Raw genomic sequence first — 14,114 nt, 5'->3', positions numbered from 1 at the left:
GCCAAGAACTGTGACCTGGTCTGTGGTTGGTATAGCTTTGTTGAAAGAAGTGGTAGCCTGCTTTTCCTGACATAAAGAAAGCTTGTCTCACTGGTGAGCTGAGGAAAATTTGCAGCTATGAAGGGAGAGTATGGAAAGTGTAGGACTTTTGATGGCACACCGCAAATGATATTGTTTCAAGATGTGGAGCTGGGTTCTATGGACAGGAAACTTCAGAATCTGGCACTTTGTCATTATGTGTTGTTATACAATCACCGCCTTAATGCTACATAGAAACGCCAGCTGCTGTATATTTCCTTTTTTATGGTCCATTCATCTGTAGAAGCATCAAACAGCAGCCTCATGCAAAATCTGAATGTGGTTGTTCTAAAACTAAACAATTCTAAACTCTTAGTAGTATGTGGACCACTGTATCAAAGTCTTTATTAGCTTCAGACAAATGGGCTTATGAAGGTTCCGCAGGGTTCTTCCTAGCCTTATGGTTGCACTTTCTTAAAGAATTTTAATTCTCTTTTAAAGGGCAACCATGTCCCTTCCAAACAGAAACAAATGCCAACCACAGCTTTTGAAAATCTCCAATGTTCTTAGTACTACTTGCCAAGTAATTGTGCTGCAACAAATTTGGCAACTGTGACTTTTGAGAAGACAAGAATGTTTTGTTGATGGTGCCCTCCTTCTATCCTCTCCCTCCTGCAGGTCCACATTAGCATCTCTCCAGAGAAAGTCAAGCTCAACGTGGACTGCCAAGAGGTGGCAGAGAAGCCCATCAAGGAGGCCAACAACATCACACTGGAAGGCTACGAAGTGCTTGGCAAGATGGTCAAGTCTGGAGGCGGAAAGAGGCAGTCTGCTACAGTAAGCAAAAAAAGAAGAACTCAAACTTGTTAAAATCACAAAGACTCTGGAAAAACACGTTTGGAAGAGCATCTCACAACTTTCCAAGGACTGAATATCCAAAACCTCTTGTGCGTAGATGCACAATTAAGTTTAACTGCTCCCAGTGACTGCTGGAAGTATGAGAACTCGCATCCTCGAATTTCTCCAAGTCTCCTATGTTTTAAACATTGTGCATTTTTGCCGTGAATGGGATCCATTTGTAACACCCCTCAATGTTTTTCTCCTTCTTCTGTTGTGTAGTTCCAGCTCCAGATGTTCGATATTATCTGCAGCTTGAGTTGGATCAGCCGAGACAAATGCTGCGACCTGCCCGCCACAGTAAGAACAAGTGTCACTGTAGAATCGTTTCATAAACAAGTCAAAAGATCATGTACAAATACAGTAGGTGCACTACTGGGATATTTTGCCACATTTGTTTCCCATGTTCTCAGTGGAACAGGGCTATTAATCTTTTCCTAGCTGCTAGAGTTAGCTGTTTAGAATAAACTGTAGGAGGTCCACTGTGATTGTATATACAGGGTTTACAGCCTAGAGTGTATGTATCTGGTATGTAGTCATTAAGCAAAATGCAAAGCTGATAAGTCGCCTGCTGTTTGAAAAGAAAGTCCCTCAGCTGGAGTGAATAGAACCTTGTATCCTGTGTAATTGTGCTAATCTCACTGTTGCCAGCATGTGACCTCCCAAACTACAGGAAAACAAGTGCTCCTTTAATTCACGATGCAGACAGTAAATCACATTTATTTTGTTACAGCACGGTAAATACCGGATGCACGCACATTTAGCCAATTAGAAGTAATTCATCTATAATTTGCATCAGCTTTTAATACATCATGTCAATGACAGCAGTGTTATGTAACTCATTATGCCAGTGATTCATTTCCAAAAATGTGGACAAGTTCTGCAGCTGTCACTGAGCATTTGCTCCTAAAGCCCCACACTGACTCTACTGGTTCCAATCACATTTTAGCTAAGCCACCATTCCACCATAACCTTTGCTGGGCTTCTAAACTGTCTTTTCTTCTTAAACTTGCAGCAAAGTCAAAGTTTTAGTTTGCCAGAACACTGTAATAAAATGGCATTGAAGATTTTCATTTTTACCTCTTGTACTATGTAGATTGCCAAGAGATGATCTCAATTATCAGTGGGTGTGTCATGGACTATAATGCTACTCTGAAGTGTGTCTGTGAATTTCTTTATCTGTATCTCCTTTTTTTTTCCTTTTCAGAGAGATGAGGCCAAGTGTCCATCCCTTCCCCACTCTTGCACATGCACACAGGACAGCATCGGCCCCCAGGGGCCTCCTGGACCTTCGGTAAATACACTCCCACTATCATCCTTTCTTGTCTGTCTTCACCTCGTGTTCCTCTGTGTGTCTTCTCAGAAGCCATACAGATTATGAAGATGATGATGATAAAGCCATGCTTGACTCTGCTACTGTTACAGTGACTGTACATCTTTACATTCCAGTTTAAACTTAAGCAAGCTAAGGATGTCCCTCGCATAAGTCGTGTTTTTTTCCTTGGAAAGAGCAGTTGAGGATGAGACTGGTGGCATGCAAAGAAATGTGGGCTTAGGGAGAAGTGTCAAAAGATAAATGCCTGTTGGAAAAACAACAGTAAAAAAAAAAAAGTCTTGAGGAGAAGTCTGGAATATGTGTGCTCAGTAACCTCACTAAGCCCCTGTGAGGATTTCGAATGACTTGGGGTTTTAAAGCTTTTGGAATCTGCTCCTGTTGTTACACTCACTCTGTGTTTCTGGCTCCTCACTTTTCCAGGGCAGCCCAGGTACTAAAGGACCTCGAGGAGATAGAGGAGAACCGGGCAATGCTGTGAGTTAAACTTGACATTACTTTAAGCATGTTATAAAGCGTTATTAATGTTTTGCGCACAGGCTTTTATTTCATAACTGTTTTAACGTATTAGACAAATGATCTGGGTCACCTCATAGCCAATAAAGCCTGCTGACACTATCAGTAAGGTTAAACTGGAAGATAATACAGGTCAGCTTCTCAGTGCTTCTGCTCTGCAGGCAAATTGCACACATCTGAATTCAGTTATCGAGTGTATATTTTTCCACAGCTACATTTAAAGGGCACCTATGTCAAGTATCTTAAAGGCCCATTTCTCAAAACTGTTGGCGTTCATTGTCTCCGTCTTTGCAGTTAAACATCTGATTAGTGTTGTCTGTGGAATTCTTTGTAAAGATTTCTGTTATGTAACGTCTCGTTGCATGTTTCTGTAATGCTGTAGGGTGCAATGGGTCCACGTGGTGAGCCAGGACTTCCAGGCTCAATGGGACCACCAGGTCCACAAGGCCCTAACGGACTCTCTCTACCTGGAGAACCTGTGAGTTAATCAGCACTATTAAGAAATACTGTCAGTAGTAAATGGATTAAAATGTCTGTGAGATAAGTGCTCACATGTCCAGAAATTAAGGGCAGTTTGTGTGAAAGTTGTAGAGCAGCTCATATACTCCACCAGTAAATGGGATTTATAACTAACATTAAAACACATTGCACTCCTCTCGACTTCCAGCCAGCCAGAACGCCTCATTATTTTTTTTACCTGCAGATGTTCTTGTCAAAACACGTCATCAATCACAATCACAGACTAAAAGGATAAAACAAAAGGCTTAACCTCTCCTTTCCTCCTCTATCTTCAGGGTCGCCCAGGACCAAAGGGAGATGCTGGAGACCCAGGCCTTGCTGGGCTGCAAGTAAGTACTCCCCTCTCATTTTGTGGTTTATGAGCAGGAAACAAGAGACTATCCATAGAGAGCAGCGTTGCTACTGGAGCCTGGATTCAATCCATATGGCCAGATTGAAACCACACTCAGAGTGGGAGGTTTACCATGCCATCCTCAGGGAGTCCCACACTCTCAAATCAGCCCGTTGACTGACAAACGGTAGACGGCCAGTGATGCAGTTAAATTATTATGTAGTGTAGACTCATATTACCAAAGGGGAAATAGGGAATGGAACATGTTCTACTCCAGCCTTGTAATGGAAGATGATTGTGTCTTGGTAAAGCCTTCAGTCTGTCTGAAGCTTGAGCATCTTTGCTTTATAGTAAGAGTCATACTGGGGACTTTGTGGGTGAACATGAAAGTCAAATAAAACCACATTTACCCCAGCCAGTTCAGAGTTCTTTGAGGTTATTTAGATTACTGATATCATTGTCAGAAGCAGATCTGAAGTTAAGCTCAACCCATTGTGCGGTATGTGGGAATGTCTTGGTAGAAGTGATAATTTTGAGTGGGCCGGTATTACGTAGAGCTCTCTTGGCTGACCATCCGTTCATTCATTCAGCAGAGGTCATTCAGCCGACTCCCACCATTCAGCTGGACAGACCATCATCACCAGTTATTCAGGCCTCTGAATAAGCAAATTCAGGCCTGGGAGAAAGTCCCATTCTGTGATATTTGGACTTTATTACCACCATTGTGTTAGTTGCTTTACATAATACAGCCAATTGTAACAGCGATGTCAACGGGCATTTCTAGGAGACATCAAATGTCAAGGGACAAGAGATTTCCTCCAGTTTTTACAAGCATGATGATATATTATCTTTGGCTGAAATAAAGGGGAAACTACAGGTTTTTTTGTCTGTACTTTCTAGGTCAACAGAGGCATTAGGGAGCTACATAAATGTCATGTTCTTGATCATTAGCAGTTGATTAAGTGTGTCTGCTTTTTTCCCAGGGTCCTCCTGGGCCACGCGGTCCTCTGGGCCCCGTTGGACCAAGTGGAGCGCGGGTAAGATCAACCTCCAGGCCTGCATAGTGCACACACTGTGTTCAAAGCCTATAAATGGGTCCAACACTTACTTAAGCACATGTTTTGCATGTGATCCCCCACTTCACTACACAGAAGTACCATGGGGTCGTTTTTGCTGTTGCACTGCATGTTCTCACTTGCGTCAGCCAGAATAATTGAGCCACTACTTATAAATGTAATTCAGAAAGACAAACTCAAGGCTGAAACCAATATAAAGGCATGACACTGATGTATTGCTCCAATAGGTTCCCCAGTGTGTTGTAACCTATGTGTGATTGTATGTTGTTTCTACTTAGGGGCCACCAGGAAAGGAGGGATCATCTGGACCCAGAGGTCCACCGGGGCCCATGGTGAGTGCATATGTGTTTGTGTTGTGCAGAAAAGAGCCAAATAAATATACCTCGGTGTGTGCTTTATTTCCTGATATATCTGCAATAATTACTCCTCTGACTCCACAGTTGCATTCTGCTGGAACAGCACATAAAAAGCAGACTTAGTCTCGAGGCTCCTCCACTGTTACGAGGACGGTGCATGCATCTCATTTTCTTTTTCTGGGGTTTGAGGAGGTCTGAATCTACTTAATCCAGCCGTCATGCCAACAGGCAACATGCCAGTATAGAATTCACATTCACTATACCATCCTGAGTGCTCCAACAGCCATTAGCAGTGCCTGGTGTGTGTTTGTGTGTGTGTGTGTGCGTCCTGTCTGTACTGCTGCCCTGCATGTGTTTGTTTCCATCTCCTCTTTAGTGTTCTTGGCAGCTCGTGCCACATGGCCCCCCTACTGCACATGTCAAGGCATAGATCCCAACATAAAGCTTGTTATGCAACCATTAACGTGGCGCAGGAGTTAAGCTTTGCAATTACGTTTACAGTCCAGTAATTAAATAAACACCACTTTTTCTGTGTATTTTCTTTTTTTCAGGGAAGCCCTGGAAATCCAGGTGTACCAGGAATTACTGGAAAACCAGGGAAACCCGGAGAGCCAGGAAACCCAGTATGTACTGAATAAGGGAGCACATATCTATAATTCGATAGCACTGTTTAGGGAAGCTCAGAGTAGTTGTTGTTGTTTTAACGTTGTTCTTCTCATCAACAGGGACCAGTTGGCCTTAAAGGAGAGAAAGGAGAGAGGGTGTGTGTTATGTTCCTATGAGATTTTCATACACCAGTTGTCTTGCATCATTGATGTCAAATAATGATACCATCTCTTCATGAAAATGTCCTTGTTTTCCAGGGAGACTTTGCATCCCAGAACATGATGCGCTCCATTGCCAGACAAGTTTGTGAACAGCTTGTGAACAGTGAGCAAAACATTTGTTAACCCTCAAGAAATTTTATTGTCCTTAATATATACATCTGAACCAAATCTATCTGATTTTGTTCTTTGTTTACAGGCCAGATGAGCAGAATTGACATGCTGCTCAACCAGATTCCCTCTGGATATCGCAGCAACACTCCAGGGCCGCCCGGTCCTCCTGGCCCCCCTGGCAACCAGGGAACCCGTGGAGAGCCTGGACAACCTGGCCGAACTGGTTTCCCTGGAAACCCAGGTTTACCTGGAAATCAAGGAGAAAGAGGTGCTTTTTTTCTCTTCATTGCCTGTTTTTGTTTGGTAGTACTACAGAGCAACAAGCAAGGAATGAAAAGCAAATGGGATCAATATAGCATATGGTATCAACTGTGTAGACTGTAGCACTCATGTAACTCATGTTATAACAACATTATCCTGTGTAGTCTACACATAATTCCAAGTTGGAATATAAAATATTATTCAATGAAGATATGCTTCTACTGTGTTTCATACATGCCCTTTAGATTTTCACTCATTTACAAATATTGGACATTATTCCAAAAAACTTGCTTCATGAATGTGAAACTGATTTCTACTCTTTTTCTGGTTTATGTAGGTTTGCCAGGAGAGAAGGGAGAGAGAGGATCTCAAGGAACTGGTATCAGAGGGCAGAGAGGAGCGAACGGACCACCAGGTAATCCAGTTTTCTTTTCTTTCTTTTCTTGGGTGAAATAACTCAGTTTAGCTAAATCTGCCATCACAGTGAGACAAAGAACACAAAAGCCACATTGAGGTTTTCTGTTGAACACTGTTCTCCAGAATCTGCTGACAGCCTTCTGGTCTCCCTCTGTTGCATTTTACAACTTCATTCTTGCATAAGTTCCATAGTGACAGCTTTTTCACCTTTTCTGTGGAACTTTTTAGGACACAGAGTACTCCCATCAGTCCAATTAAAACAACACATTCCAGCCAGAAGCTAAAATTTACCTACAGTCTATGTGTATCAGGAACCTTCGTTTGGGCAGCTGCACTGCATAAATTTTTTTGGAGAGACCCCAAACATTTTCCCAATTCTTTCCTTTCTTACGGATTTATGTCATGTGTACACTGACCTTTTCCAAACACATCTGAAATATTATACAATAAATGGAAGGTATTTATGATTGTTATTAAGCAAAGAATTTCTTTCTGTGTCTAGAGTTTAAACAGCCCTCAGTCCATCTTCAGTCAAGGGTATGGTGAATTTCCTAAAACAAATGCTAAGAAAAAGGTTTTTAAGCTGATTTATCAATTTGAAAAAAGCTCCTGGTCTTTCCTCAGCTGCAAATGATATCTCTATGTTTTCTAATGTTTTTTCTCTAAAAAAATGCTTTTGAAGATTTCCTTTCCCAAGGGAAGTGATTGTTAAACAACAGGAATCCTCTATTGATGTCTCCCCCACAACACTGACATGTCTGTTTCTGTGAATGAAGTGAGAAACAACTAAGAACCGGTGGGAGGAAGTCCACGCTGATGACTCACTTTAATGTGTGCATGTGTGTGTGTGGGAGAATCAGGTTGTTGTACAATGAGCTTTCTTTGGTGGCTTCATTGACAACACATGGGCTCACTTAAGGGAGAGAAAAAGAGAGGGGGAAAATTCCATCCTGAGTTTTTGCCGTCTAGACAGACGGGGCCGGGGGTAACTCCACACAGGCCCAGACTGCATCCCTTTTTTTTTCTTGGTCAAGCTTTTTAATTGAGCCATTCAAAAATTGAAATTACAGTGCTGCAGCCCCGTGTTACCCCCACCATTTCCACACAAGATTTACGGGTGATGTCAGTGGGTCTTTCTGCTGAGCTCCAGAGACTCCTCTTTCAAACTTGCCTCATTTACCTTCTCTCTCCCATTTGCAGGGCCACCGGGAGAGTCAAGAACGGGACCCCCAGGTCCTTCTGGCTCCGCTGGGCCTCGTGGCCCTCCAGGTCGTCAAGGTACTCCAGGGGTGAGAGGACCACCAGGACCCCCTGGATACTGCGACTCCTCTCAGTGTGTTGGCATTCCTTACAATGGACAAGGATACACAGGTATGCTCAGTGCTGTCTAGGCCTTGCATGATACTACAGCAGGGAAGAGACTAAGTGTATGCACACTAATTACATTTGCAACTCATTGCACTACCTCATTGAAAATGTATGGAGATATGGATGTAGGGGTTCCACAGTATAGATTTTTAACAGAAAGCTGTTGGAACTTATTCCCATAAAGGGCTTTTGGCGACTCACCTCCCTCAGTGCCTGTCAAGCTTTATGTTCTTGTCCAAAACATAATACAGTTTAAAACAGTAACCTTGGAAGATTTACAGTCAAGATTGATAATTTGTGAAACAATGAGTCCATGACTTCATACAGTGGTAGACAGCATCATACTTCTCTTTTCTAGACAATTTTATTTGTAGCCCGAATCCTTGGTAGTACAAAATGCTCTTTCGCCTTATGGGTAATGCTTTCACTGTTGGCAGTATAATGGGTCTGCAGTATAGGAGGCTGCAATTTTGGGACCCCAGTTTCAAAACCCTATAGAACTGTATGATCGCTAAATTGCAGGATTTTATTTCACCCAAAACACTACTCCTTGTCCAGGTACTTATCGTTTTAAAGGTGGATTCCACCCAAATAGTACTTTCTCTCCACAGACTTATGGTTTTGATGGTGAAAGCTGAATAATGTGCTTACTATAACTAATTATCGTCAACCATAGTTGAGCTTGCCAAAATTGCTCTACAGTTTCATCATACTCATGTTAAGAATTTGTCATGCAGCAAAACTACCAGTAGCTGAAAGACTATAAAAGTTTGTTACTCACACATTGGCAAGCTCATATTAGTTTTTGCAGTCCTACTGAACATCAGAAGTATTTTAATACATGCTTTTGTGGCACTGTTGTAAAAACCAAGGGTCCTAGAAATGTGGCCCGACAGCTACAATCCTGAACCTGCAGCCACCTCTGCTGCAGATAATGCCATTCACTGTAGGGACATAAGTGCACTAGTTAGCCATACCACAGCTTTCAGTGGGGGGGAATAAACAGCTCATTTAATCCATTCCTTTAAGTTATTGCTCATGTATTTGAGCTTTTTAGTGACACTAAAACAAGACATCACCCTGCTAACTTTTTATGTTATTCCCATGTGCACTGCTTTAGCATGTGGATAAATCCAAAGCTTGACAGGCCTGTTTTGCTGAGTTACGATTGCTAAGCTAGAACCAGACAATTGCTGTCATGGGAAGGATTTAACCAGATGGAACTGCTATATTTCAGTACCTCCACACATTTGGTGCCAAATTTTAAAACTGGCATGTAAAGCATTGTAGCTATTAGTGTATGATGACTCACATTTTATCAAATAAGATGCTAATAACTTTGTTCCACAGAGAAAACTCACACCCTTTTTGAACTATTTTCAGGTTTGGCATAGTAAACTTTCTAAGTCATCTGTGCCGCTTACACTTTGAAGTCCTGTTTCTGAGATGTTTGCCCATTTTCTGTGGGGCATGTAAGGATAATCACCACGGACATAATTATTGAACATAAAAACAAACATTACGAAAGCCAAAAAAAAACACAGAACGGAGCGGACTGGCACTAACATCATCTCACAGCTACAAGCTACAGTGATGGCAACCTGCTGGCCTGTTTGCATCTTGAACCACAAACCGTTGGGAAATAGAAAACAGAGACTGAGCATTTCTACGAAGGAAGGAGCATGTACAAAAACCACCCAAAACAGCTACTAACAAAGAGGATTTCATAACAGAAAGCAACGTTAATGTAGAGGTGACACGTGTAAATAAAACTAATTTTTTTTTTTTTTGCTTTGTAAATGATTGTATGAACCAGGACATTTGACTAAAAATCACGTTAACATCTGTATTGAGCTTGTGCCTCATAACCCTCTGCTTACTTACCACCAGCATAACCTCTGTTTATGACGCCTAAGTGGCTTTAAACAGCTCTGGTCCAGACTGAAGCATGTTTCATTTGTACTTTTAATCATCATGTTCTTTGTGTACATTTGCCAAATCAGTGCTAAATGTTGCTCTCCTGCCATTTCCATGTGCCCTGAGTAGTATCAGCTGGTTATTTTACTACGTATTATTATCCATGATAGGTTTTATTGTAAATGTCATCACAGCATTTGGAAACAGTTTTTATTTAGCTTTTTTTTTGTTACGTTAGGAAGCAGTAATTTGACACAGGGCATTTTTTCTTGGAAAGTCCATAGTGCAATATAATTTAAACTGTGCATGTGAAAAGTTGTAGAAGCAACCCGTTTTATGATTGGCCGTCCCGAATATTTTTCTAGCCAACCGCTACCCGCCTGAACCTGAGGTAGTGGCTATACCTGTGGAGCCAGCTGAAGAGTTTGAGACAATACAGTCACCCGGTTACTCACGAAACCAACGAGGAAAGAGATCACTACCACAGGACAATACAGAAAGACTAGCATCATAGCTATGATAAAGAGTTCTCAGAAAGTGTACTATTGAAATGACTTCCATGATCACTTAGGTGAGGATGAAGAGATATTCAGAACAAACTAGATCTAGTACTTATATGGGTTTGATACCCCTGGCTATATTGAACATATATTATTTTTCTGACATGAGAAATTTTAGCAAGATGAATACAAACCTACATGTTACAAACCTGTGTGCTTGCTAAGTGTTTTCCTTAAGTGTCTGCTTGTAATATAACTGCAAGTGTTTATCGGACTCCAACGTGTAATGCACTAATCATGTGAAAACCAGCAGAAAGTATGTCCAAAGAAGTACAGTCTGTATGTTTTTGAACACTTTCCCATGTTGTTTTTGTCAAATGTCAGTATGTAAAGCTGTTTCAGATACTCCATTGGTTTTAAAAGAACTCAGACAATTTATTTTATCCCCAAAGATTTGTTCATTGTGATTTTTTTTCTTGTATGGCCTGTAAACTCAATGATAATTTGACTCATTGTAGCACAAACCAAATTTTTTCAAATTTTGTTTTGTTATCAAAGGTGGAATTGCATGATTGTGTTGTATATTTACTGAGGATTTCTAAGTCAGAATATAGTTGTTGTTTTCTATCAATGCAGTTTAGATTTGATTGCAAGACTATGGACATAGGATTGCTTTTCTCATGTTTTAACTGCACATTTTGTGAATTCCACACAGCCTTATTTTCTTATTTATTTCTGAAACAGAAGAGGCATTTTTCAATAAAACTACTGAAAATGTAGCATTGGCTTCGGCTTTTCAATCATTTTTGTCTTCGACTAATGAACTGAACTTGTATCTGTGCAACACAAGGACGTTAAAGATCCACAGCTGCTGTCTACTCTAACTTTCTCAAGACAAGGCAGAGTTTGTTTGATCTTGAGTGACAAAACCTGTTCTTCTCAACATTAGGTCTTGAGAAATACGCTTTGAAGTTCCGACCTTTATTTGTTTTGACAGCTACAGATATTTTGAAACCTCCAGAAAGTCAGTTCGTGAAAGGGAAACATGAGGAGAAAAGGGAGGGAGAGTGAAAGCAACTTTTCCAGCATGTGAACTGCTTCACAGACTTTTACATGCAACCGCTCGGCTTTTATCCTATCAGGTTGTAATGATTATGCACAGATATCCACAAGGAAACAATGCGATTGGGCCGATACCAGCTCTGGGAGAGATTTCCGCCCATTGAGCATGTCTAATGGTGAAACAAGAGATGTATGAGGTAAGGAAAGGACTGACGCCATTTCTGTTTATTGAGATGAAGTGGAAGCATGTCTGAGGAGGAGTTCTGCACAAATGCCAGAGATAACGACTCGGGGCTGAGGTATCGAGGTCCAGATCATCACCACAAGTAGACCACTGGAAAAATTCCTTTTACTCTCCTGCCCTTATTTCCTAATGTGCACAAGCACTCCTGGAAAACATCTTCGACTTTATAGACGTTTATATTTCATGGCAGTTGGGAATTCTTATAGGTACGGTTTGAGTGTGAGAACAGCTGCTTCATGTTAGTTGTAAAGAAGGCAGAGGTTAGTATGTGAAAGCACTTTACATTAAGACTGGAGCTTACACAAGAACAAATGCAGAGAACATTGTCTGCTATGTAAATCTACTATTAGCTTTACATTATTATGAGTGGGAGGACATAAGAAAACCCCCAGCTATGCTCAGTGCACACTTTATACTGCAGTAAGGGTTTTCTATAAAGCCCCTCTTCCTGTACATTACTTACAGCACTCTCTGAGACATACTGTCCTTGTTGAAATATGTTCACACCTGTTGTAAGTGATACGCTGTTCAGTCTGTATCTTCAACATCAGGCTCAGATTTTTGTTTTAACGTCATTCTGTGACATTGACCCAGGTAGCACTGAGGCCCTAGACTCCCCCCCACCTCTTTGTTTTCCACCACAACCAAATCATACTGTGTTTCCCAAAAAACTGTCCTAAATGATGACTGACACCATCCTCACGCTGTCTGGTCATTCCTTTGATTTTGTTGACAAGCCAACGTGCATCTGTGTTCACTTTGAGGCAGGAGTTTCAAGTGGGCTGTTCAAGAGTCTGCGGTTGAAACAGATTTTAACTAATTCCTGTTTTTTCTGCAGCTGTCCCCTCGCAAAAACAGCAGATGAAATGTTTCTTTAGTAGTAGTGGTGATCTTACGCAGTGTTTGCTTCCCAATTAAAGTCACTCTCCAGTCATTGATTTAAACTCCAAGAACTTGTATCCTTTTACTGCTTAAAATGGTTTAGTTGTAACTCTAAAGTTTTGTTTTATCAAGAATGTGCAGCTCTATGTAGTACCTGCCTTTTTTGGCAGCTCAAGCACACCAGATCACCTACAACTCTGCTCAAACACTGTAGAAGTACTCAACCAAAAATGATGGCTAGTTGTGATATTGAAGTAATTAAGCCAAACATGTTGGAACTGGAAACCAATTCTGAAGAAGGAAGTCCCACCCTGCAAGCTGACAGGATTGATTCCTTAGGTTTGCTATATGAAACTCCCTTATGAATCCATCAACAGTACACTGCAGCTTTAAGGTGGAAATGCTCAGCCATGGCTACTTAATTCACTCATGTGTTCCAGGACATAAAAACATCATATTGACATTTTAATGAGGCAAAAACGTCTTTAAGAGGTCTTTAAGACTTAAAGGAAAAGATTGACATGTTGTAAAAAAGCTGAGAAGATGGATATCACTCTCATATCTGGTGGCGCTAGCATAGGGTTAGCTTAGCTTAGCATCAGCACTGGAAATGGGATAGTTTGGAAAGCTCTTTTATTATTTAACAGGCCTGCTTTGTCATAACAAGAGCTGGCCTAGCTCTGTCCAAAGGTAATAAAATCACCCTATCAGCACCTCCAAGCTCAATTAGTAACACATTGTGTCTCATTTGTTTGTGTAAAAAGGAAAAGTTGTGGTTTAATAGGGGTGTTTGGTGATGGACTATTTGATAGCTATGAGCACTGATTCCTTCATTAGTGTTAATTAGTGGTTATTATGGCCACTGGCAGGCAGATGTTGTTACCTTTGGACAGCATCAAGCTATCCACTTTACTGTTTCCAGTCTTCATGCTAAGCTAAGCTAAGCTAAGCTAAGCTAACTGTGATCTGTAGCTTCCTACTGAATGCTCAAACGTGAGCGTGGTATCATTCTTCTCATCTAACCCTCAGCAAATGGAGAATAATGTCAAACTTTTACCATATGGTCAATAAATGTATACGGTAATGTTTTGCTTAAACTTTCACAAAGCTTTGATGTGCTTTTATAGAGGGTTTAGGGGTTCTCAAACTGTGAGGGGTTTCTCACACTGTTTCAGTATGGCAGCAGCATATTCCTGTCAGCCGTGTGATATCAGCGTTGGCACGTCAAAACACAGACGGAGGTTCAAAGGAAGCAAAACTCACCACAGCAATCTACCAGTTTGTGATTTACTGCAGAACTGTGTAACTGAGTAAAACTTTAAAGAACACTTTTCTTGCATCTCTGTTAAACAATTTACATTTCATTTCATGCCATTAATCACAGCATTTTTATGAGCATTTAACACCATGAATGAATGAAGCCATGCATGGGCACTGGGCAGCACATGAGATGATTGAGTGTAGTATTGAAAAGCAATC

General features: G+C 41.1%; 1 protein-coding gene across 4 annotated transcripts in view; it reads left to right on the top strand.

Moving 5' to 3' along the window:
• col12a1a (collagen, type XII, alpha 1a) overlaps window positions 1-11,226 on the top strand; it is a 57,213-nt gene extending 45,987 nt beyond the window's left edge. For 3 of the 4 annotated variants that reach the window (XM_035948872.2, XM_035948871.2, XM_023271876.3), the window contains 15 exons: window positions 697-855; window positions 1,138-1,215; window positions 2,123-2,209; window positions 2,672-2,725; window positions 3,147-3,242; window positions 3,559-3,612; window positions 4,598-4,651; window positions 4,969-5,022; window positions 5,598-5,669; window positions 5,772-5,807; window positions 5,910-5,976; window positions 6,070-6,252; window positions 6,583-6,660; window positions 7,863-8,033; window positions 10,313-11,226. In XM_035948872.2, coding sequence (XP_035804765.2) covers window positions 697-855; window positions 1,138-1,215; window positions 2,123-2,209; window positions 2,672-2,725; window positions 3,147-3,242; window positions 3,559-3,612; window positions 4,598-4,651; window positions 4,969-5,022; window positions 5,598-5,669; window positions 5,772-5,807; window positions 5,910-5,976; window positions 6,070-6,252; window positions 6,583-6,660; window positions 7,863-8,033; window positions 10,313-10,461 — 1,392 coding nt within the window. In that variant the 3' untranslated portion in view covers window positions 10,462-11,226. Of the gene's footprint in view, window positions 1-696; window positions 856-1,137; window positions 1,216-2,122; window positions 2,210-2,671; window positions 2,726-3,146; window positions 3,243-3,558; window positions 3,613-4,597; window positions 4,652-4,968; window positions 5,023-5,597; window positions 5,670-5,771; window positions 5,808-5,909; window positions 5,977-6,069; window positions 6,253-6,582; window positions 6,661-7,862; window positions 8,034-9,413; window positions 9,994-10,312 lie in introns of those variants that run through there. The other variant, XM_023271875.3, reaches the window with a different exon arrangement.
• Window positions 11,227-14,114: the final 2,888 nt, after the last annotated feature.

The sequence above is a fragment of the Amphiprion ocellaris genome, chromosome 20, assembly GCF_022539595.1.
Source record: "Amphiprion ocellaris isolate individual 3 ecotype Okinawa chromosome 20, ASM2253959v1, whole genome shotgun sequence".
Lineage (NCBI taxonomy): Eukaryota > Metazoa > Chordata > Actinopteri > Pomacentridae > Amphiprion > Amphiprion ocellaris.
Note: the sequence above shows the minus strand (reverse complement) of the source record. Positions and strands in the feature narration are given on the sequence as shown.